Source organism: Callithrix jacchus, chromosome 4 (genome assembly GCF_049354715.1).
Source record: "Callithrix jacchus isolate 240 chromosome 4, calJac240_pri, whole genome shotgun sequence".
NCBI classification, from domain to species: Eukaryota; Metazoa; Chordata; class Mammalia; order Primates; family Cebidae; genus Callithrix; species Callithrix jacchus.
The window spans coordinates 56,026,360-56,052,571 of NC_133505.1; the positions used below are offsets into that span (position 1 = coordinate 56,026,360).

Here is a 26,212-nt window from a genome sequence, read left to right on the forward strand (position 1 = left end):
TATATTTGTAGTAGTGACAGGGTTTACCATGTTTGCCAGGCTGGTTTTGAACTCTTGACTTCAGGTGATCCTCTTGTCTTGGCCTCCCAAAGTGCAAGGATTACAGGTGTGAGCCACCACGCTTGGCCTCAAATTTTCTTCGTATCAGCAATAAGACTGTTACACTTTCTTATCATTCGTGTGTTCACTGGAGTAGCACTTTTATATTTCCTTCAAGAACTTAGTCTTTGTATTTGCAGCGTGGCTGTTTGGTGCAAAAACCTAGCTTTTGGCTTACCTCAGCTTTCAACCTTACTTCCTCACTAAGTTAGTCATTTCTAGCTTTTGATTAAAGTCAGAGATGTGTGATTCTTCTTTCACTTGAATACTAGAGGCTGTTGTAGGGTTATTAGTCGAATTTTAATATCATTTCGTCTCAGGGAATAGGGAGCTCTGAAGAGAAGGAAAGGATAGGAAATGACCAGTTGGTGGAACAGTTAGAAGGCACACAATATTGATTAAATTTGCTGTCTTACAAGGGTACAGTTTGAGGTACACTGGGTGCAGTGGCTCATGCCTGTAATCCCAGCACTTTGGGAGGCTGAGGCCAGTGGATCATGAGGTCAAGAGATCGAGACCATCCTGGCCTACATGGTGAAACCCCGTCTCTACTAAAAATGCAAAAAATTCCCTGGGCATGGTGGTGCATGCCTGTAGTCCCAGCTACTTGGGAGGCTGAGGCAGGAGAATCACTTGAACCCAGGAGGCGGAGGTTACAGTGAGCCAAGGATGCGCTGTTGCACTCCAGCCTGAGCAACAAGAATGAAACTGAGACAAAAAAAGAGAAAGTTTTTAAAAAACAATCTAGTGTTTGATTATTCTGTAAAATAGATCGTAAATATACATGAGTTCATACTGATATAAATAAATGATTGAATAAATACACAGGGGAGAAGGATAAATTGAAACAAAAATTCCAAGTGATATTTCTGGATAGAAATTTGTGTTTAGTATGATTAAATGTTTTTCACTTTGAAAAATAGTGAATAGTCTACCTCATCTATTTATTTTTTTAAAGTCATTTTTATTTTGTAGCTACAGATCATAAACTATACCTCATTAATTTGTTAGGTTTAAGAAGTAAGCTAAATTTGAGGAGAAACCAGACTAACTTAGCAGATATTACTGCATTCTTAATTTCAATGTTTTAGGCTAAAGTAGAGAATAAAGATTTATTTGTGGGTATAACTTTGATTCAGTATCAGTGTCTTAGCTGGTTTGTATTTGGCACTTTGCCTTCAGAGTTGCTACTTCGTAATTGAGGTAAAACAAAATAAACACATTCCAGTAAACAAATGCTTAGCAGTTGACTATGACATATTTTGGGGTGTGGTGAAAAGAATCTTTCCCACAATTTATTTTATTGGGGGAAATAACTGGAAAAACAGGTTAAAATATAATGCCTTTTATGACTGAATGGCAAACATGTGATAAAGATGATAGGTGCTATAGAGACTTTGAAAAAATATATTTCAGAAGGGGGATTAAAAGTAACACTAGGCCAGAAGCAGTGGGTGGCTCACACTTGTAATCCCAGCATTTTGGGAGGCTGAGGTGGATGGATCACCTGAGGTCAGGAGTTCGAGACCAGCCTGGTCAACATGGTGAAGCCCAGTCTCTACTAAAAATACGAAAATTCGTTGGGTGTGGTGGCACACACTTGTAATTCCATCTACTTAAGAGGCTGAGGTAGGAGAATCTCTTCAACCCGGGAGGCAGAGGTTGCAGTGAGCCAAGATCCCGCCATTGCACTCCAGCCTGGGTGACAGAGTGAGACAGATTAAAAAAAAAAAAAAAAAAAGTAGCACTTAATTGGCACTTAAGGTAGAAGATTAGAGGAATACTGAGTGCATTGTAGGTGTGGCAAAGGTATTACATAATTTATGGTAAAAAATAATTAGATTACTTTGGCCAAATGAATGTTTTCTTATGGCGGAGTAATGGGATTTAAGACTGAAAGCATGGGGTTAAGTAGGGATTACAATATATTTTGAAGATTGTTTAAAGATATTTAAAACTGTTTAATAAATTAATCTCAATGAGAAGGTAAGCTTTTCCAGAGAAGAGAGTCGCAGTTATAAACTATAATAGAGATCAGAGTGCTACATTGAGAGTGGAAATGAAGGGATAGGTAATAGGCTAATACCACTTTATATCTGTGTGAATAATTTTCATGTTCACATATATTATCTCACTTTATTCTCACATCTGTGAAATTTAGGTATGGGGAATGTATCATTCTTACCCAAAGTCTTGCTGGTAATATGGGCTAAAGACTTGATAGTAGTTAGTGCTATGACAGACCAATGTCAGGGCTCTTTTTAGATGATAAATGCATCCATGGTATGTGCTAGTTATTAGAGAAATGTGATCATTCTGTAACATCCTGTGCTTTTGAGGCTGTAAGGGCAAAGTGATATGAATCCTAGTCATTGACATTTCCCAGTAGCGTCAGCATAGTTGAAAGATCTTAGAATTATAAAATTAAAAGTGTTTTGATTACTTTTAGAGTTAACCTTGGAAAATGAAAAAAAAAAGTCACTGTTTCTCAAATTGCAATTTTATGGAAGTACATTTCTTTCTTTAAAACTAAACTCAAGAAATGTCAGAAGGAAGACATTTGACATAAGGGAATTTCAAAGACTAAAGATGGAATGCAAATATGTGGGAAAAAAGTAAAAATAAAGGTAATTAGAAAATGAAGCTAGGCTTGAAATACATAGTTGTTTGTAGTATATGGTTTAGGTATTGTGTTCTGCCTCCATCCCTAGAAATTTTGCTGAAAACCAAGATTTTATTATACAATTTAAGGAAATTAGGAAGTTCACTGTATAAGTCAGGATAGCTTACATTGTGGTACCAACATCAAAATCTCAGTGGCATCATAGCACAAGGAAAGACTATATCCTTTCATGCAAAGTTTGTTTGGTCCAGCTAGCCAAGTCTCTGTGCTGCTTTTCATGTGGTAGCACAACCTTCTAGGCTGCTTTAGTCTTGTGGCAAGTCCTTATCAATTTTTGCTTTTGTAATTTTTGAGGACAGAGCAACAGAGCATAGAAAATTATGTTCCAGTTGTAAATGCGTCCCTGGGGAAGTGGTACATAATACTTTTGATTGCATTTCATTGGCCATAGCAATGATGTGGTCATGTGTACCATCAAAGGGGCAGAAAAATATGATCTTATTGTGTATACAAAAGGAAAGTAGAATGAGAAACACTGGTGAGCATTACTAATGCCTGTCACACCAAGTATATGTGTTGACTGGTATTCATGAAGTTCTTTTCATGATGTGTAATGGATGCCTTCCTTGTTTACTTGGGTTGAGAGAAGATCCTGAATTGGTTAGAATTGGGCAATAATACTGGAACAGAAAGTATTATATATAGAGATGACACCAGATAAAAAAAATTTCTCATTTATATACTTCCCATTTTTTTTCAGTGTGATTGAGAAATGATGTTTTAGTTTGCCTATAAAAAGTTAGAAAACGGAAAGGACAGTGGAGGCTGAGATTTTTAGTTTTCAGAGTAATTGAGATATAAATGGGAAAGTCATGGACAATTAACTTATTCTTTATTAAAGTTAGATCGTAGCATATGGTTTTATATTTAGTGCACTTCAGTGTATATCAGTTCTGTTGTTTTTGATATCTGCCAGTATGAGTTAATTGCTGATAGTTGTCCCCTCCAAATCTCATGTTGAAATGTGATTCCTAATGTAAGAGGTGGGACCTGGTGGGAGATAATTGAATCATGGGAGTAGATCTGTCATGAATGATTTAGCACCATGCCCTTGGTAATAAATGAATTCTCACCCAGTTTACTTGGGATCTGGTTATTTAAAAGAATTTAGAACCTCCCTCTTCTTTCTCTTGTTCTTGCTCTCACTATGTGATGCACCTGCTCCCCTTTCTTCTGCTGTGGTAAGAAGCTTCCTGAGGCCCTCATCAGGAAGAGATGCCGGAGCCATGCTTGCAGAACTGTGAGCCAATTACATGTCTCTTTTTTGAGTCAGGTTCTCCCTCTGTCACCCAGGCTGGAATGCAGTGGTGCTATTGTGACTCACTGCAGCCTCTAGGTTTAGGGCTAAAGTGATCCTCTCACTTCAGGCTGCCAAGTAGCTGCAACTACAGTTGTGTAGCTAATGTTTTTTCTACTTTTTGTGCAGAGGGGGTTTGCCATGTTGCTTAGACTGGTCTTGAATTCCCAGGCTCAGTTGATGCCTGCCTTGACCTCCCAGAATGCTGGGATTGCAGCCATGAGTCACTGTGCCTGGCCCTAAACCTCTTTTTAAATAAATTACCCAGCCTCAGATACTTCTTTATAGCAACATGGGGACAGACTAATAACAGTTGCCAAGTCTTCATGATAGTTCTTTATTATCTTTCGATCTTTCTTTTGATGGATATAGTCATTCTGGTATATGGTTTAGGTGTTTAGACTTTGGAGCCTGGCAGACTTTTGTCTCTCTGGGTAGGTTATTTAGTATTTATGAGATTTTTACCACCACCTCTATGTGCTGAAAAAAGGATATTAATAGTATTTATCTTATAGTGTTATGAGTATCCAATAAGATGATGCATTAAGCATTTAATCTAGTAGATAGCGCCTGGTCCAGAGTTAACTGCTTACTAAATTTAATGAGTTGTGTGCAGCATTTTACATAAATAAGATAGGTTGGAATGAAGTAGAATAGAAGATGTCAGTTTATCCCCCAGGTAGATGGTTAAATATTGTTTTATAAAACTTTTTTGTTAGGTGTTGTTGGGGGGAGTGTTGTTGAATGTGTGTCCTAAAGTGTGTTTATATGTGTATATGTACTGGGGTTTTTACAGAGGTTTCCCTCTCTTTATTCTCAGGAAAATGGGAGACTTCAAAGAGAACAGTGAAATGATCAGATTTGAATTTTAAAAATCAGAATATTGAGTTATGATTTACAGAATAAAATACACCTATTTTTAAGTGTCTTGTTCTGTCAGTTTTGACATAGGTCAAACTTATGCAGCTAGCATAATATTAAGATACTAGAACATTCATTATCTGCAAAAGTTTGTGTTCTATTGCATTTGTGCCTTGCAAGCTAGTGGCAACCACTGATACGATTTTTGTCACTCTAGATTAGTTTTGCCTTTACAAGAATTTAATATAATTAATGATGATTGTCTTTTCTTTCCTCTGCTCTGTATGACGTTTTAGAGATTCAGCCATGTGGAATGTAGCACTAGTTTCTTTTTATTGCTAAGAAGCATTTCATACTACAGTCTTTATCCTTTTTTTACCTGTAGATGGACATTTAGATTGTTTACAGTTTCTTGATATCATGGGTAAAACTGTCATAAACATTGATATATACCTCTTTGTGTGAACATACATATTCATTTCTTTGGAGTAATACTTGGAAGTGGGATTGCTGGGATATATAAGAAACCGCAAAACTGTATTCTGAAGTGATTGTCACATTTCAAATTTTCATCACCAGTGTATGAATGTTCTAGTTGATGTAAACCTTTTAAAAAATCAACCACATGTCCCTTTTTGCAACAGTTGTGACAGGCTTTTCAGTTTTATTAAGATAGTGGATCTCTTCAGTATTCTTGATAAGAGTCTGAATTTCTCAGGTGCCCTCTGTTGTGCTATTTTTTAGTAAGAGATGTAGAACTGTGGCATATCCCTCCCTATACTCTGCCTCTTGGTATTCCAATTCAATCGTTTTATTCTTATCTATTTGCCACTCATTTACTTGTTCAAATATTTACTGAGGTTCCTTGTACTTGGACTTTTTGTAGGTGACAGGGACACAACTGTGAATAACACAGATAAGTTCACTCCTTTTTAATGAGTTTATATTCTAATGGGGGGGCAGACAAATATGTAAAAGAATAAACAAATAAGATAAAGTTAATTTTTGATACCCATAAGTGCTTTGAACAAAAAATGATGGGGAGCGGGAAAATGACATTGGTACTTTAAGTTGGGTGGTCTAGAATAACATCTCTGACAAGTTTTGCCAATAGAACACTGAAGAATGCAGAATACATAAGGAATGAATTCCCTTTGAGAAGGATCTCTGACATTAGGAAAGGTAGGCTGCCTGTGATGGTTTGGGTTTCCAACTACTGTACTAGAGCTACTTTGGGAAGAAGTTAGCTTGGCACTGTGACAGGAATACGGCCTTTAGAACCAGGATGTGTAGACCTCTGTTTGACTTATTCTGACCACCGTGCCCCTGCAACTATATCCACACAAGTACCTGTTGTGTGTTCTTTCTGAAGATGCTTCACTCTAGAGCCTGAGGTTTCTTTCTGTGTCAAAGCAGGGAATCTCACCTATTAGGATTGTTGGTAGCAGTTAGATTTTGTGTGTATACTCCTTGCCTGTAGATATATAGTGGAATTTATTATTTCATCTTCTTATTTTCTTTCTCAAGAACTGCCCATTTATATCTGAAAGGAGAAATTGGAGAAGAAAATCACCTAAATTATTAAATTAGTCATCAGGTTTTTTTTGATGCCTGTAATATGGCAGGTACTGTTAAATCAAGTATTAACAACAAAACAGGAAAAGATGCAGAACTTTTCTAATTGCCCTTTTAAAAGAAGTTAATAGCTTTCAAGGAAGTGGAAAAATAAAGAAAATAATTAAAATGAGAAAATGTGGAACTAGTAGTTAGCTTGATTAGTCTATTTGCTTAAACTAGATAGTAAAAAAGATTTTAGTGTGTTAGGATTTGAGTATAAGTTCTAACTTCTTAGGGCAAAACTAATTTTGTTAGGTCTTTTCTGTGGAACTGAAGTCTTATACTTAGAAAAATGGTCCATGGAAATGATCATTTTTGTTTTTTCCTTTGGAATGGAAAAAAAGTTGTTCATTATAGATAAGGGGCTAAACTGACTATGGAAAGTTGTTTCAGTTACTGAGACAGGAGATAAAGCAGACATCTTGGGGGCCTCATTATTAAAAGCTGAAGATTTGTGTTCAAGTCCTGGTAGAAGTACTAGTGCTAAAAATATTTAGAACAGTTAATACTGGTTGAGGACCTTGGGTCTAAATGTAAACTTTATTTTCCTAAAGAGAGAATCTATGCCGAAAAAAGTAAAATGAGTTGCCTCAAAGTCCAGTGCCTCACTTGGTCTCTGTTGACAGTAATGGGGAGGGTCTCCCCACTAGGTTTCCATTGATACCCACCTTGACTGGAGAGGCAGATATGCTTCATTAGTGCTTTCCATATGGCCTACTTGACAGCAGGGAGAAGGTTTGTTTTCATCTGGTGTGGAGGAAAGTCTGGGCTGTTTACACTTGGTCTTTTCTGGCAACCATGCTTCTGGTGGGCAGTGGTTGGGGGCAAACATGGCATCTGCGGTGGTGATTGGGGTGTCTTATTACAGCTTGGTGAGAATGGAAATCTAGGTTCCCTACTTGGTCATTGCTACCATGGGTAGGAATGGTGTTACAGTTTTTTGTTTCTTATTCCCCGTTTGGTGTTTGATTGTAGTAGAGTGGTTATGTCTAAGAGTTCTGTCTTGCCAGGCTGCCTGTTTTCCTGGTCATTTGGCTGGGGCTAACACTGGTAGACTTTTCTTGTTTTATTTTATTTTGCTTCTGCTTGCATTGGCATTTCTAGGTTGCTGATTCCTCCAGTACCTAGGCTGGGATATAGGCAGAAAGATTAGTGAACTCGCTGCCATGTCGTCCCTCAGATTCTGAGGAACTTGCTATCCTTGGCTGCTATGCCTTCATTTCAAAATTTGATTATTTATTTTTTTACATATGTAAGGTCCAGAGCTTTAAACTGTATTTAGCAGGAAGAATAGAGAAGCACCTAATCTGTCTTTCTAAGGGAAAATCTAGATGGTAAGGCTTGTAATCACATCCATAACAGTTGCTTATCTTGCTCATAAGTAAGGTTTACCCAGTGTAAGTACTCATAATTATAAAAATTATTTTCTATTAGAAATGGCATAGTAAGTTGGGCACAGTGGCTTACACCTGTGATCCCAGCACTTTGGGAGGCTGAGGTAGACAGATAACCTGAGGTAAGGAGTTTGAGACCAGCTTGGCCAACATAGTAAAACCTCATCTTTACTAAATATGGAAAAATTAGCTGAGCATTGTGGGGGGCATCTGTAATCCTAGCTACTTGGGAGGCTGAGGCGGAGAATAGTTTGAACCTGGGAGGCAGAGGTTGCAGTGAGTTGAGATCACATTACTATACTCCAGCGTGGGGGCAGAGCAATGCTCTGTCTTAGAAAAAAAAAAAAAGGCATAGTATCAGCTGTTTTTAAGCTGTTGTTGATTAAGCTGGAAAAGTTAAATATTAGTTACCATTAAAATAGAAGAATGGATTTGCATTCGGCAAAGAAAGGTAGTAAACATAGTTATGACTTGCTTCTGAAGGTTAAAATAGCACATGGGATTTAAGATAAGGATCTTACCTGTAATCTCAGCACTTTGGGAGGCTGAGGCAGATGGATTACCTGAGATCAGGAGATCGAGACCAGCCTGACCAACATGAAGAAACCCTGTCTCTACTAAAAAGAAGTAGCTGGGCATGGTGGTGCATGCCTGTGATCCTAGCTACTTGGAAGGCTGAGGCAGGAGAATCGCTTAAACCCTGGAGGCAGATGTTGCGGGTGAGCCAAGATTGTGCCATTGCACTTCGGCCTGGGCAACAAGAAGGAAACTCCCATCTTTAAAAAAAAAAAAAAAAAAAAAAGATAACCTAACACAGCAATTGACTAATTGTAGACATTTAATAATTATTGGTGGACTCTGTTCACTGCCGAATTTCATATAAAAGGGTGCAGAGTCTGATTGCCTGAGGAGGCTGGGAAGGAGCAGGGGTGGAGGAATACCTTAGAAGGTGCATTAGGTAGTAAATTTTAGAAGGGTGGAAAAAGTTGTTACAAGAAAGTTGTGGAAAAAGCAGAGAAATGTCAGTGGAATCATAGCAAAAGAGAAGGTTGACAAAATATTTTTATTAGCTATACTTAAAAGAGTATTAGCAGGACAATATTTGTGGATAAGGGGATTCAATCTGTGAACAGTGAAGCAGCTTTTTTTGGTGAGCTTTGTAGTAATCCTGGAGGTGGTGCTACTTATTGTACAATCCAATGTTTGTATTTTGCTGCTTTAAAAAATAAGTGGCTATGTTAACAGAGGATGTCTCAGGTGCTGGTAAGTGAACTGCTGTTACTTATATTTTTAAATCTAAAATGAAATTTTGATACCTTTTGAAGACTTTGATATAAAGTGTTTTAGACTTTTTGATATAATCAGGAAGAAGAAAACAAAAATTACCAGTAAGTTTTTCAGGAAGCTGACAAATAAATAAAAGTCACTCACATGTTTTTTCTTGGTTTCAGCCTAAATTTCTAGTAATTTTTTTCTCTTCATTTAGAAAAAAAATTTTGAAAAATTAGTTTGAAAATTTATCTTGTATTTAAAAATGTTTATTTTCAGTTTATTTGGAGATTTCCATAGATTAAATGACTAATAATTAGACATCAGATCTTTAAATGTAATTAGAATTTTTTTAAAAGCTACTTGAAAAATTAGCAATATGGAGAATAGGAAGATAATCTGATGTATGTATGTGGCTACTTTGGAAAGTCTCAGTGATTTAAAAAAAAGATCACATTCTTTTTTTAGAAGAATGGTTATTTAATTTTTGACTTGGTATTCCAGTTTCCATAAGAAGAAATATTTAAGTAAAGGAAATGACAATTTGGTGTTATATGATATTTATTTTTTAAAATCTTCTATTTTATGAAAGCTTTAGTTCTTTTGGATAGATCTCAAATGATGTTTTCCAGTATTTATAGAAATGTATTGGTGACTTTAATTCAGTGGTTCAGGAGCTAGCTTTGTAATACTTCATTTAGGGAACATTTTGATACTTGATTTACTTTCATTATTTGGAGACAGATTAAGGGAGAAAATCTTGCAGATATTGGAATATTAAATGGAAGTCAAGTTTACTTGCTAATTGGGAATTGTAATGAAAATGGTAGATGTTAATTAGCTTGACTGTAGTAATCATTTCACTGTCTACACATATATCAAAACATATTGTATACCTTAAGTATATGCAATTATTATTTAGAAAAAAGAACAGATATGTTGCTTAAGCAAGAAATAATTCTTCATTGAAAATAAGTAAAAACTAAAAATAAAATGATTGAAAGAATGCCCAAGTTGTGTAGGTATTGATGATATAGTAAGTTTTCTGTTACATACTGTTAAAGCATTAACTATTTTACACAGATATTAAGAGTAATTTGTTCTGTGACTTGAGTTTTTTTAGATAATACTATTCTGAATTCCACACAGACTGTATTCACTGAGTTGGAGAAACACTTGATACAGGTGATAATAGAAAACATATATAACGATTTAGATTTGATAAAGTGTACTCACACAGCAGATGTGTCTTTTTCCAAATGCCCTATAACAGTGTGACATAACACTGTTATTTGTAGGCACACCAAATCTCTTTTTTTTTTTTTTTTTTTTTGAGACAGAGTTTGTTCTTGTTACCCAGGCTGGAGTGCAATGGCGTGATCTCGGCTCACCGCAACCTCCGCCTCCTGGGTTCAGGCAATTCTGCCTCAGCCTCCTGAGTAGCTGGGGTTACAGGCACGAGCCACCATGCCCAGCTAATTTTTTGTATTTTTAGTAGAGACGGGGTTTCACCATGTTGACCAGGATGGTTTCAATCTCTTGACCTCGTGATCCACCCACCTGGGCACATCAAATCTTTTATTTTAAGTCACAGAAACAATACATACTGAAACAAAAGTCAAATCAGTCTAGAAGTATTCATTGTGAAAAGTACCTTTCTTTCTTTATAACCTTCCCTCAACTTTCTTCCATATTTAGAAATTTGGTAGATAGCTTTAAAGACTGTTTCCTATTAGAAAAATCTTTTAAATGAAATTGTTTGTACTGGTTTTCCTCTTTACATACTATTCTTCACACTATAATTAGAAATTCAAGACATTATTATATATAAACCATGTTAATGTTTGCCTTGCACTTAATCTGGAAAGTTAATTTTTTATTATTCCCCTTTATGAGTTAATACATTTTGTTTCAACTAAGATATTTCATATTGGTCACTACTGTAGAAATAATGTAAACCAGGTATCAGGAAAGTTGAGCTGGGCTTCTGGGATATCTCCTGCTCTTGTTCCGTGGATCCAGCACGACTTGCCTGCTCTGTCACTGTCACCTGTGGCCTCAAATAGCATCCTTGAGAGAGAATTTCCCATGTAAGCCTGATGTTTTTTCAGCCAGAAGAAATTGTAAACACATTAGCTCTCATTTTCTTGCAGTTTTTGTTTTTAAACCCCTTCATCTAGGGCTAAAAGTGGAAGTGATATTTTTTAGATTAACAAAACTAGTATGAAAAATGTGACCATTATAAAATATTGGGTTATTTTTAGTTCAATCATTGTGGTATGTCTGAAAGAATGAAAAAAAAGAAAAGTTCTTAAGTGTTTTTTTCTACTGTACTTCTCTTGGCTCTCATTTACATTCCTGCATAGAAAAAAAGGAGTAGGATGCCACTGACAATTAATTTATATAACTTCCCCCACCCCATTTCTACTTTTGCCTTTTCTAAATGCAGGAATAGCAGTTTAAATAGGAAGTTCCTTTGTCCAAAGTATAGAGAGCAATTGTATAGCAAAAAGCATAGTTATGGAGAGAAGTTTAGAAAATTTCAAAGTAGTCCTGCTATATTATATCTTTCATTGTTGTTTTCCTTGCTGATTTTGATCTATTGAGACTTAGACGATATGTGTTGATTTCATATTAAGGACATTTTTTCTTGTTGGTTATTTTACTTTGTACTTAAGGGCTTTAGTGAATATCCAATTTAATTTAATCATAATTAAAAGGAAAATCAAATGACTTGAAGTAGTTTTTCCTGGACATTCCTTACATATTATTACTTACATTCCAAAAAACAAAAATGCTTCAGGAGTATGGTAGGCCATTTTGTTAGGTCAAATTCTAAATCAATCATCTTTCTAGACTATTTTTTAAAATGTAGGCCTAAAATTAACTCAGTCAAAGCTAAAATAGTTGGCAGTATATACCAGATAAATATTTAATCCTTATTTTCCTTATTCTTTAGTAATAATCACTTTTTCATATTGTCTGACTTTGCTTCTGTAAAGTAGGAGATACTAATTTTATATACTCTTGGAAATCCTGAAAGTTAAAAATGATAAAGTATATTCTGTACATTTTCATTAGCTTAAGCAGAATAATTACTGTGTTTAGGAATTTGGTGATTAGGTAACCTCCCTGTTTCATTTGAGAAATAAAACGAAGTTCTTGACTTCTCACTTGGTTTTTGTTATTCTTTGTGACCTTTGAGTCTATGAAATAAAAGTTAATTGCTTTCTGTTTTCAAATCATGATCATGGGCATAGCTATGATTAGAAAGCCAAATTATTATATGGATATATCACAACATAAAGAAGTGGTTTGTAAATTTTGTTGATTATCTTTTTAGTTGTTTTGTTTTGGTTAATGCAGTCAAAATTATGTATCTTTGATTACCTTAATAGATGAGGAGTAGCTATACCTTTTAGCTCCCCCCCCACCATTTGCATTTGCCTTTCAGATGTTGTCTTCTTCATTTACATCCTACTCCTTATCTATGAAGCAAAACCAATCACTTTTGCACATTCTTATCTATATACAGATTATTCATATTATATTTTTTCTTGGCAAGTTTTGTATTGACATTACCTATCATGCAGGTGGCTTCCCTCATTTGAAGTATGAGATTCAGAGTTTTTCAGAGTTTGCTTTGGCTATATATGATTGCCTTCTAAGTAAGGACCTTTTTTACTAGATCTCCTGAAGTCATTTTCCAAGCCAGGAAAGGAAGTGATGTTGGTAGGAAATAAATACTGCAGTGTTAATATGTATGTTATTTCCTGGCTCTTTAGGTAAAAGCGAATGAACGGCAGAGGAAGGAATAAACACTGGAAGCCTTACTAACACCTTAGGTACAATGTAAAATTTGCTACTGAAATTGATAACCAAAGAGTAATCTGGTAGAGGCATTATGTGTCCAGAAACTAGGGAAGAGAGTAGGTTGGAGAGTGTATATGTGTGTTTCTACTAGTAGGGGATCGTAGCTGGAAAGAGTGCCAAAGAAGATGGTGGACCTCACAGCAAATTTTACCTTATTTGTAATTTTGCTTAGAGCCTTGAGATCTAAGCAAAATTGTACTTGTGGTAACGTCTTTGTTGGTACTATGTATTTGGAAGGCTGTAAACCTGAGTTTTTTCTATTCGTTGTATACTATAAGATTTTTAAGTTGCCTTCCCCCTTTTATTAGTATCTTTTGTCCTCAAAAGGTTTATTATATCTAATATCCTTAGATATGATTATATCCTAGAGAAAATTGAAGGTTCCTAAAATGGTTCTAGATCTTGAGCAATGAATTCATACATCATGTTCACATGTTTAATTTTTATTAAAGATAACATTAACATCCAAGGCTTTACAGCAAGTGAACACAATGGAACCAGGATTTGTATACAGTTTGTCTGTCTCCTGAATCTGTCCTCTATCACATGTGGTCAGATTGGAATTACTTTCAAGAGGAACAGGATTTGAATACGAAGTCAAGTGCTTGGTCTCCTGTACTAGAAGCAACAATAGCTGTCAGAAATGTATTTTTTCAGTGTAGTTAGCTTATGAGGCAGACAGGAGAATCCTAAATAAGTAGGTATTCTGGCATATTGCAGTCGTAACTACTAGTCTTTTATGTAGATTTTATATTTTTGTTAGTATGAAAAATACTTAGTACAGTCTGAACACTGTGAGGTTGATGGGTGTTATTAATAGCAAATCAAAGTACTTTTTCTTAAGTGCGTTACCAATAAAAATGGTGAAATATTTTTGTATCTTTCATGATTTGTACTTAGTAATTTTTCAAAAATCTCTGCCCATTTAATTGTTTTTCCAAAATAAAAGACTTTTTTTTTTCCCCCCCCGATTGAAAAATATGTATTGTTCTTTTTTTTAAAAAAAGAAACTTTGAATAGTTGCATAAATAGATCATATTCATCAGAAATCCTGTATGTGGTAGACATACATGCCTGAAGTCTGTGAAGATGTCCTCCTACACTGATTAAAGATATATACCTGTTCTTGCTGCTGTTGGGCTGTCTCCCTTCCCACCTCCCATGGATCAACTGAAAGTATAATGTTGAAACAGGTATACGGAGAACTAGGCTGTGAATTTCTTATATCCAAGAGACCAAAATGATTCCATAGGAGCAAAGAGGCATTAGAAGGAGGTGAAGAGTTTGGCGAAAGAAAGGGAAGGGAGAATTATAATGTGGAGAATAGAAAGTGTGAAAACAACGTATACTTCGCTTTCAGTCCTTTACTGAAGGAGGTAAGTTTCATATAAAGTAGATTCTTATTTCCTGTGGACACAATGCACCATAATGAATGAAATAATATGCTCGCTTGAAGAGGCTGTCCAACAGAAGAAAGGGATAGCTTCTGATATTTGGCGATTGCGTATGGGACATGGAAGTAACTGAGTTGCCAACTGTGCCAGGAAGGTGCTTGGAGTACATTGATTGATACCCACAGATTAGTTGTTTGTCCCCAACAGAGAAAGCACGGGATACTGCTTGTGCCAGTGGCACCACCCTGGATTTCATTAGGTATTTTTGAAAGTGACAAGATTTAGTTTTCTACTCAGAGTTACATGGGAGTTCAGAGTCAAGAAAATTGGGTTCACCAGTAAAAATCAAGTCGTCGTCTTTACCTACATTTGGTTTTTAGCTCATACTTGTAAATATATATTTGTGTCATATAGTTGGGTAAAAAGCTTCTGGGTATGCATTTTTAATAAAAACATGTTTTATATATGTGGTGTTATAAAATTGCTTTGTTTTATTGAATAGTGTGATTCAGAATCATTTCTAATATACATATATCATTCTTTAATGACTACACAGTACTGTATCATATGCATATCCTATAGTTTATTTAAATAGTTCACAACTAATGGCTGTTTGAACTTCTAATTTACTACTTTTTTTGTGGGATGAGACAGAGTATCGCTCTGTCCTCAAATATCTGAGCAGTTGCCCAAGTCAGGAACTTGGGCATCATCTTTGACTCTTTCTTCTTAGGTTGTATCTACTGAATTATCTAGATTGTACCTCTTGAATATTTTTAGACTCTTTTCAGCAATTCTCCCCTTGTCACTATTACAACTTACGGCACATTCCACTCTCATCTGGTATATTTACCTCTAGTGCTGTCTGCCTTCCACTTACTCCACTATCGCAGCATCTCATCTTCTATTAGGTCCTCACATAAATTCATTTCGTTCAGTGTTGTTTTATTATAATATTGAAAAAAAAATTGGTTCCTGGCTTGGGCCACTGTCTCTGGAGTTTGCCTATTCTCAGGTCTGCATGAGTTTTCCTTGGGTACTCCAGTTTCCTCCCACATCCCCAAGATGCAGAGTTGAGGTTCATTGGTGTGTCTACATCTTCCCAGTCTGAGTGTGCCTTGTGATGGAATGATGTTCTGTACAGGGGTGGTTCCTGCCCGGTACCCTGAACTGCTGGGGATAGGCTCTGAAACCCTGAACTGGAATAGGTGGATAAATAATTATCTTACTTGTTTTTATTAATTTTGCTAAATGCACGTGTAGCTCACATTTATTTCAGTGTTTATTATTAGAAGTGTTTTCATCTTTATTTATAAGTTTGGTGATGTTTTTGTGACCCAGAGGTATGCTGCAGGAATTGAACTCTTGTTTAGGTCAACTAGCTTTGTGGTTAAATTGGTTTCCTTGTACATTGTTTTGCTTAACGTAAGGGTTTCCAAGAAAGTATCTTAAGACCTTAAGCAGGGACTTGCTGTATTTCAGATTACCTACCCAGACTCAGAGAGCTTAAATCAGCTGTGTGCTCACTTTGCTGTTCCTGAATTTTACCACCCTCATCATCTTTCCTTTCCTTCCATGCTCCAGCTGAATTTAATGTTGTCTTCATTCCTCAGAAGCTCTGTGTTCCCATCGCCTTCTGGCCTGCTCATACACCGTTCTTTCCTGTTAGGAGACTTCCTGTTGCCTTCTCTGTACCTTGCTTACTCTCATTTTTTTTTGTCTTAGTAAAGATGTCACTTTGTCCAATAAGTCATCCTGATTTGTCTTACCACCACTGAGTTTATATTGGCTGCACTTCCTGTGTTAGGCATCTTGTGTTTTCTATTTATAGCATTTATCATGAAAAAATTTTAAAAAGACCTTTATTGAAGTATAATTTATGTACAGTAAGTGGCATCCATTTAAAATGTAAAATTCAGTAAGTTTTTAAACAATTGTATACAACCATAAAACCACTGGCACAATAAAGATGCAGAGGCTCTATGTGTTTATCAAGAGCTCCTGTGCCGTTTTACTGTTTGTTTCTTTCTGTGATCCTACCCTGACAAAACCATTGATTTGCTTTTTAATCTATATATTAGTTTATATTTTCTAAGATTTTTTTTTTTTAGAAAAAAATAAAAAGAAAAAAAGGAAAGAAAGAAAGAAAAAAAGAATGAAAGAGAGGAAGAAAGAGGAAGAGAAAGAGGGAGAGAGAACGGGAGTGTTGCTTTATTGCCCAGGCTAGAATGCAGTCTAAAAATGGGTATTTGGAAACCTCTTTTATGCCAATAATTGTGCTCAACAGTGGAGACAGGAAGGAATAAGGGAAGAAAATAACAAACTAGCAGCCAACCAATATTTCATTTAAACCTGTGAAATGCTATGCAATTGCTGAGGAGTGATTTACTTCCAATTATGTAGTCACTTTTATAGTAGGTGTGATGTGGTACTGATAAGAATGTATGTTTTGTGTATTTGGGGTGGAGAGTTCTATAAATGTTGTTTACTTGTTCCAGGTCTGAGTTTAAGTCCTGGATATCTTTATTAATTTTGTCTCATTGATTTGTCTAATATTGACAATGTGGTGTTAAAGTCTCCCACTGTTATTGTGTGGGAGTCTAAGTCTGTTTATAAGTCATTAAGAACTTGTCTTATGTATCTGGATGCTCCTGTATTGGGTGCGTATATATTTAGGATCATTAGCTCTTCTTGTTGCATTGAACCTTTTACCATTACGTAATGTCCTTCTTTGCCTCTTTTGATCTTTGTTGCTTTAAAGTCTATTTTATCAGATGCGAGAATTGCAACTCCTGCTTTTTATTTATTTATTTATTTATTTTTGCTCTCCATTTGGTTGGTAAATCTTCCTCCATCCTTTTGTTTTGAGTCTCTGTGTATCCTTGCATGTGAGATGGGTCTGGATGCAGCATACCGATGGGTGTTGGCTTTTTATCCATTTTGCCAGTGTGTGTCTTTTTATTGGGGGATTTAGGATTAATAATAATATATGTGGGCCAGGCGCGGTGGCTCAACCCTGTAATCCCAGCACTTTGGGAGGCCGAGACGGGTGGATCACGAGGTCGAGAGATCGAGACCATCCTGGTCAACATGGTGAAACCCCGTCTCTACTAAAAATACAAAAAATTAGCTGGGCATGGTGGTGCGTGTAATCCCAGTTACTCGGGAGGCTGAGGCAGGAGAATTGCCTGAACCCAGGAGGCGGAGGTTGCGGTGAGCCGAGATTGCGCCATTGCACTCCAGCCTGGGTAACAAGAGCAAAACTCCGTCTCAAAAAAAAAAAAATAATAATAATAATTTGTGAGTTTAATACTGCCATTTGATGCTAGCTGGCTGTTTTGCCCATTAGTTGATGTAATTCTTCATTATGTTGATGTTCTTTACTTTTTGGTATATTTTTGGAAAGGCTGATACTGGTTGTTCCTTTCTATGTGTAGTACTTCTTTCAGAAGCTCTTGTAAAGCAGGCCTGGTGGTGATGACATCTCTAAGTACTTGCTTGTTCACAAAAGATTTTATTTTTCCTTCGCTTGTGAAGCTTAGTTTGGCTGGATATGAAATTCTGGGTTGAAAGTTCTTTAAGGATGCTGAATATTGGCCCCCACTCTCTTCTGGTTTCTAGGGTTTCTGCTGAGAGATCTGCTGTGAGTCTGATAGGCTTTGTGGGTAACCTGACCTTTCTCTCTGGCTGCCCTTAGCATTTTCTCCTTCATTTAAACCCTGGTGAATCTGACGATTATGTGCTTTGGTGTTGCTCTTCTTGAGGAATATCTTTGTGGTGTTCTCTGTATTACCTGGAGTTGAGTATTGTCCTGCCTTACTAGGTTGGGGAAGTTTTCCTGAATAATATCCTGAAGAATATTTTCCAGCTTGGATTCATTCTCTTCGTCACATTCAGGTATACCTAACAAACGTAGATTAGGTCTTTTTACATAGTCCATATTTCTTGGAGACTTTGCTCATTTCTTTTTATCCTTTTTTCTCTAATCTTGTCTTCTCAATTTATTTCATTGAGTTGGTCTTCAACCTCTGATATCCTTTCTTCTGCTTGACCAATTTGACTGTTAAAACTTGTGCATACTTCATGAAGTTCTGGTGTTGTTTTTCAGTTTCATTAATTCACTTATATACTTCTCTAAATTGTCTATTCTCGTTAGCATTTCGTCAAACCTTTTTTCAAGGTTCTTAGTTTCTTTGCATTGGGTTAGAACGTGTTTTTTTAGCTCACAGAAGTTTCTTATTATCCAACTTCTGAAGCCTGATTCTGATAATTCATCACACTCATTCTCCATCAGGCCTTGTTCTCCTGCTGATGAGGAGCTGTAATTTCCTGAAGGAGGAGAGGCATTCTGATTTTGGATGTTTTCAGCCTTTTTGCACTGGTTTCTTCCCATCTTTGTGGATTTATCCACCTGTTGTGCTTGTAATTGCTGACTTTCAGAGTGGGTCTCTGAGTGGATGTCCAGCTTGTTGGTGGTGATGTTGTTTCTGTTTCTTTGTTTTCCTTTGGTGGACGCCCCTCCCCCACCGAGCTGGACCTTCCTGGGTTCAGCTGTGCTTGCTGTGAAACTCTCAACCATCAGTGTTTCCAATTGCTGTTTTTTTGTGGGGGTGGGACCAGCCGAGCCCGATCTCCTGGCTCCCTGCCTGGGAGCCCCCTTTTTTTCTTTTCCTAATTGAACCATCGGTTGTCTCCCAGGTGCCCCAGTCGCCCACTGAAAAGGTGCCAGGATATATGCAATTTCTGGTGTGGCAACTGTGCCGGCTGAAACGGCGGCACTGAGATTCGTGGCGGTTTTCTGTCCAGGAGTCTCCCGGTCTGGCTCCTGACTTCAGTCCCCCTCCCGATCAGCTGAACGGGTGACTCTGCCTTCTCAGAGCTTCAAATGCCAACTAAAAGGGCACCCAGTCCTGCATACTCATCACTGAGAACTGCTGCGCCTGGATGCTGGCAAAACAGCCGCGCCGGCCAAAAGAGTCACGCTGGCGACCTGTGGGGCTCCTCCGCTGGGAATCTCCTGGTCCATAAGCAGTAAAAACTGGTCTGGAAGTCTGGCGTCCACTTTCTCCCTGCACCTTCACTGGGAGCTGCAACCCTGAGCTACTGCTTAACGGCCATCTTGGATCTCTGTCTCATATTTTCTAAGAGTTTTAATGTACTGCATATATTTTGTGTCTGGCTTTTTTCAATCAGAATTAGAAATTCATGGATGTTTTTGTGTCTCAATGTCTTCATTCTTACTGCTTAGTATTCCATTGTTTATTCATTTGTTGTTGGATGTTTGGATTGTTTTTGATATCATACTAAGATAATCAGTTTTTGGATATTTATTACACTGAATTTTAACTGCCTGATTATGTTCTGTAATCTTTTGTAAAGTGTACAGTACTGTGAGAACAGAAGACAGTCTGTTGTTAATATTTGTATGCCTAGCTGCTGCCTAGTATTAGTAGGTGCTCAATAAGTATTTATGGAAGTACTAAAGAGAAGAAAGGTGATACTGTTTCAAGTAGCACAAATATAAATTTACTTCAGTGATACTGAACCATGAGTTTTATTAAGGAGTAGTATTCATTCAGTGTCTTATTTAGTTTGGTATTTGTGGTTATATATTGTTTCTCTATTTACAAAGTAATTGCATTTTTATCTTTTAAACGTATAACTGAATGTTACTTTAAAATTTGTGGGTTTTGCTGGGCAAAACTAGTACCAGCACTCTGGGAGACTAAGGAGGAAGGATCGTTTGAGCTCAGGAGCTAAAGACCAACCTGGGCAACACGGCATGATCATATCTCTACCCCAAAAATGTGTTTTTTGGTATAATACTAAGATAATCAGCTTTTACGAGTAAAAAATTTCTTTAAGAATTCTCATTTTCAGTTGCTGTGCCAGAGATTCCCAACCTTTCTTGGTTTACACAACACCGTTATTGTCTCTATCATTATTTCATGATGCTCCTACACCAAAAGAAAGACCTAAGAGTTGTACTTACTGTTGAATTCAAGAAACTTAATAATAAGTGTTTATATTTTAACAAGTTAGCCATTTAAAAACAATACACAGAAACTGAAAGAAAAAAACTTTATTCTTAATTACAATTATTACTAATGAAATGTGTACACCTTTTGGGCACTGCACAACTCTCAAATCTTGGAAACGGATAGGTTACCAGTATTCTTTCCTGTTCCACATTGATTTAAAAAAAATAGTTATTAATAATTACAGTACTTTTGCATTGTATTAAAAAACTAGCAGATTATCAGTTCTCAAGTATTTGAAGTATGTTTTTTAAGAATCCTTTTCACAAGATACATTTAAAGCGATCTGCAGTACTTTTATAATCATCATAAGAATTTATGAACTTGAGATAGAAGTGTTCTGTTGTAAAAGTTAAAAAAAGTATACTTGGTTGGTCACCATGGCTTACTCCTATAATTAATCCTAGTACTTTGGGAGGTGAGGTGCGAGGATCACTTGAGCCCAGGAGGTTGATGGTATAGTAAGCTGTGATCACATCACTGCACTCCAACCTGAGAGTAACAGAGGAAGACCTTGTCTGGTGGTGGGGGGTATATATATATATATATATTATAATATATATTACACATTTATATAAAATACTTGCTATATCAAGTTAAAATTGTTAATTTTAATATGAAATAAGTGAGGCAGGTATCCAGTTTCATTTCCTATTAAATATGGAACATTAGATTTTCATGCACAATGTATTTTAAGATTTCATCTTTCCTCACTTTTTCTGTTTTAAATTAAGTTTGTCTGTTTATGGATTCTCTATTTTGTTTCATTTATCTGTATGTCTGTCTTTATGCCAGTAGCACATTGTCTGTTTATATTGTTATGGTTTTCCTTTGTATTTTGGTTAACAAAAAGTCCCTTCTCCTTCTTTTCCTTGAAGCATTTTCACTGGTCTTAGCCTTTTGTTCTGTATAAATTTAGAAACAGGTTATTAAATTGCTACTCCAAATTTTTTATATACTTCAATTGCATGATTTATTACATAAATTTTAAGGGAGAACTGATATCTTGATGATACTGAGTTTTCAGTTACTGAACATGGCATAACTTTGTTTTTGTCTTCTTGTCTTTCAATAAAATTTTATACTTTTCCATGATGGTTCACATGTCTTATTTTATAGCCATGACTTAGATCAAGGGCCACCAAACTACTAGCCCACAGGACAGGTCTGAATACCGCCTGTTTTTGTAAGACCCATGAACTAAGAATGCTAATGTTATAAATGGTTGGAAAAAATCAAAAGGATAATATATCATGACATATAAAATTATTTGAAATTAAAATTTTAGTGTCTGTAAAGTTTATTGGAACGTAGTTATATTCATTCATTTAAATAGATGATTGCATTTATAGCACATATAACAGTGTTGATTGTTGCAACAGAGTGTGTGGCCTGCAAATTGTAAAATATTTACTGTCTGACACTTTAAAGAAAGTTTGTCCACTTCTGACTTTGTTTTTCTTTGTATCTCAGTATCTCGGTGTTTCTTTGTATGTTGGGGTGGGTAATGGGGGTGGGATTTGAGCCTCTTTTATCTTCTTCTCCAGTTCTGATAAAACTTAATCTCATGAGTCACTGTTACTAAAATGTGTTTTATTCTTCAGATATGTTTGAGCATAGCAAAGGTTGAAAACTATTGATACTATGATTTATATAGTAATCCCTGTAGCCATTTTTTGATATTTTACATTTGAGGATTTAGTATAAATAAAATGTAACTTAGCTTGCCTTTTTATTTTCCCTTTTGTAGGAAATTAAAAGAGAGACAGAATTCAAAGATGACAGTTTGCCCATCAGACGGGAAAGGCATGGGAATGTAGCAAGTCTTGTACAACGAATAAGCACTTATGGACTTCCTGCTGGAGGAATTCAGCCACATCCACAAACCAAAAACATTAAGAAGAGTATGTAAAGTATTCTGCATAATTACATCAAAATAGAAGGATATTTTATAACTGTTTCTAAATTTAAAAAATTAGTCTTTTGTAACTGACTGTCATAACTTCTTGCAAATTCCCATGTTACTAGTTATTGCCCTGTGTAGTCAATCTTAACTTTTAGTCATATGCAGTCAATAACATAGGGAATACCCAGTATGAGTAGCTGGCTGCCATCCATAGGAATTATAAATAAAGCATGTGGCTCTGTTTTCTTATTTGTTTTTCAGACTCTGCTGAATGATTAACATTTTACCTTAACTGTATTCTGCTGATTCTTAGCATAGATAAAATAATTTTGATAGCACTTTTCCTTCAGCTGTTAGACGTCTGAACGTAAACATTTCCAAGGTAGTTGGCCCTGCAGATTACTTTTTAAGGATTTGGTACTGTGTAAATATGTTAGGAGAACAATTTGGCAAAGAAGGAGAGCATTACATTTGAAATCATATATAGGTTTGAGTATGTCTTATGACCTCAGAAAGATCATTTAAACTCTTGAGTTTTTTTTCGCTACTGTTGAGAAAAAAAAAAGACAAATAATATTGCTTGCTGTTCTCAAAGAGCTTATATTCTTGGAAAAGAAACTTATTTAAGGCCAGGTGCAGTGGCTCACACCTGTAATCCCAGCACTTTGGGAAGCCGAGGTGGGTGGACCAGGAGTTCGAGACAAGCCTGACCAACAGAAATCCTGTCTCTACTAAAAATACAAAATTAGCTGGATGTGGAGATGCAGGCCTGTAATCCCAGCTACTCGGGAGGCTGAGGCAGGTGAATCTCTTGAACCCAGGAGGCGGAAGTTGCAGTGAGCTGAGATAATGCCATTGCACTCCAGCCTGGGCAACAAGAGCAAAACTTCATCTCCAAAAACAAAAGAAACTATTATTTAAAAAGTGTCAAATATTAGATATGTACAAAGAATTGCAATGTTATGGGAACAGATAGCAAATTAACAGTAATACCTGAAGATCCTTCAGATTGTGTGTGTGTGTGTGTGTATATATATATATTTTTTTTTTGAGATACGTAGGGCCTCACTCTGTTGTCCAGGCTTCAGTGGTGCAGTCATGGCTCACTGCAGCCTTGACCTCCCAGGCTCAAGCAATCTTCCCACCTCAGCCTACTGAGTAGCTGTGACTACAGGTACGTGCCACCACACCTGCTAATTTTTGTATTTTTCTTTGTAGAGATGGGGTTTCGCCATGATACCTAAGCTGGTTTTGAATTCCTGGGCTCAAGTGATTTCTCCCTTTTGGCTTCCCACAGTGCTGGGATTACAGATGTGAGCTACCATGCCAGCCTAGAGATTGAATACTTATTACTATGGTCAGTTTGATTTAACCCATCTATGCTTAGTGTTCCATTATTGGAATGCTAAGAATGTAGGAGTTATTACTTTCCTAATGCTCAAGGTCATTGCCAAGGTGTAACTGCAAAAATTAAAAAAATTGCACCCTCTGGCATAAATGGGTTAATAAACAGTTAATGAATATTAATCACTTTACTTTTAATTAATGTCTTTGAAATTATGTTCTATAAATCCTTGTAGTACAGAATTTCTACAGTACAGAAATTTTGTTTACATCCATTTCCCAAATTGTGGTTGTAAGGCTATTATTAATTTTTATAGAGTCCCCTTATGTCTCAATCTATTACTTTCATATGCTGTTGTCTGTCAAGTTTGGGGAAACCTCTGCTTTTGGATTATATTATCCTTTGATTATTTTCATAAAATGAAAACAGGTTGTCATAAAAATGAAACGGTTATTATGACACTTAGACCAATTAAAGGGTTCTATTTGTTTTTTGTTTTTCACGGAAATACAATGTCCAAAGAATATTTACATATTACATGTCCTGCTTTCCGGTATTACTGTTTGAAGGTGGAAGGTTTCTGCAGTTGATGATCTTGAATTGTGAAACTGCTTGGAGATTGGAGGATTATTTAACTTCTTATTTTTCTTTTTTATTATTGGTAAATGAAATAGTGAATGTTAATGATTTGTTGTCTGAGAGATGTGAAGAATTTGGAATAGCGCTGGTACATAAAGGAAATGCAATATGTCCCTGCGTTTGCTGTACCTCCTTTATTCTCTTCTTTGTTAGTAGCTTTACTTACATAATGATTTTTAAAAGACTGTTTTTGTACAATTAATTTTTTTATAGATCTGAGAAGTATTAAAAGTTACTTATGATACAAAAATACTAACAGATGAGTGTGGTGCCTCACATCTGTAGTCCTAGCACTTTGAGAGGCTGAGGGGTCATTTGGGCTCAGGAGTTCAGGACCAGCCTGGGCAACATGGCAAACTCCATCTCTACAAAAAAATAAAAAAATTAGCCCAGCATGGTGGCACGTGCTTGTGGTCCCAGCTACTTGAGAGGCTGAGGTGGGAGGATCGAGTGAGCCTGGAAGGCAGAGATTGCAGTGAGCAGAGGTCATACTACGGCACTGCACTGCAGCCCGGGTGACAGAGTGAGGCCCTGTCTCAAAAAAAGAAAAAAGAAATACCAGTTACTGTTTTTTTTTTTTTTAATTGGACTTAATTTCATGTATCCTTTTATTGACACCTCTCTTCTTCTTTTATTCTTTTGTGTTTAGCATGGGTTCTGATACATTGTAGAAATTAACATTTGTTGACCTTGTACAGTTTGAAATGTGAAAAATCCCAAAATCCCACCTTAATTGTGCTGGCAGTTAAATTAATGGGTGGATTCAGTATAAGCAGTCACTTCAATTTATGAGTGAACCTTATTTAAATATGAAATAATGTGTAGTTATCTTTTTTTTAAAATAAATGACTCATAGTTTATGGTAATAATAGCTATTTAGACATTTTATCCAGTGTGACTCTTTGCTTTGATTAAATGAAACTTTTTTTTTTTTGGCAAAATGATTCTATTAATACAAACTACTTGGGAAAAATTATGCTTAGTGTGAGAGGAAGAAATAAAGCTCCTGGTTAAAATATAACTAGGCTGCTCAAACTTCATTCATTTGCCTCGGTGGGGGCTAATGAGTAGTCCAGTTCACCTCAAGTCCAATTTTAAGAGATCCTAAAATTCATGAAAAAGAAACCACATTTTTAAAAAGGTCTGAATTTATCAGAAAAATAGAAAGGATTTTCTTCTTGTAAGAGCACCTGGAGCAAAATAGATGCTTCTTTTCAATAATATGGATTGTTTGCCTCTTGTCTATGAAGTGCTAACCACAAATAATGCATTAATGAATATATTTTCTCAAGTTCACTAGAACAACTTGCAAAGATATTTAGGGACTCTGTATTTTAAGAGATGAGAAGTTTTCCTGTAGCATGCATAAAACTATTCTTTAAAGAACTGAAAAATTTACTTTGAGATCTGGTGAAAGGTGAAATGTGAAAAATTTTACTGTAAACTGTAGTAGTTAAAAAATTTAGTTAAAAAATTATGGTCATTGTTTATTTTCTTTGGTTTCTTTTATTATGAAAACTACAATAAAAGGTTGAAATCGATTAGTTTATAAGGGAGAAAAAAACAGATGTTTTTTATTTGAACTTTCTTATTTGGAGACTCAATTCTTTTATCTACTTGATGGTTATGTCTGTTTTATACCTCTCTATGCTATTGTTTGCATATAATGCACTTCTTTTGTTGTTTTGCGGGTACAGTTAGATTACTTTTTGTCTTGATAAACAATCTCGTAGATCCACAGAATGTCAGAGCTGAAGTAACTGTAGTGGTTTTCTAGTTCCACATTGTAATTTTATG

At 36.0% G+C, this 26,212-nt stretch overlaps 1 protein-coding gene across 16 annotated transcripts in view; it reads left to right on the forward strand.

Annotated features, from left to right (window-relative positions):
* The window catches only part of CD2AP (CD2 associated protein), a 156,531-nt gene that overhangs the window by 35,216 nt on the left and 95,103 nt on the right, over positions 1–26,212 (forward strand). For 9 of the 16 annotated variants that reach the window (XR_013534264.1, XR_013534261.1, XR_013534262.1 and 6 more), the window contains exon 3: positions 22,276–22,429. Coding sequence is in view for 10 of the 16 variants with exons in the window: in XM_078369365.1 (XP_078225491.1) it covers positions 22,276–22,429 (154 nt within the window). In the remaining 6 variants the exon portion in view is untranslated. Of the gene's footprint in view, positions 1–3,968; positions 4,023–9,061; positions 9,215–22,275; positions 22,430–26,212 lie in introns of those variants that run through there. The other 7 variants (XR_013534263.1, XR_013534260.1, XM_078369363.1 and 4 more) reach the window with 2 other exon arrangements.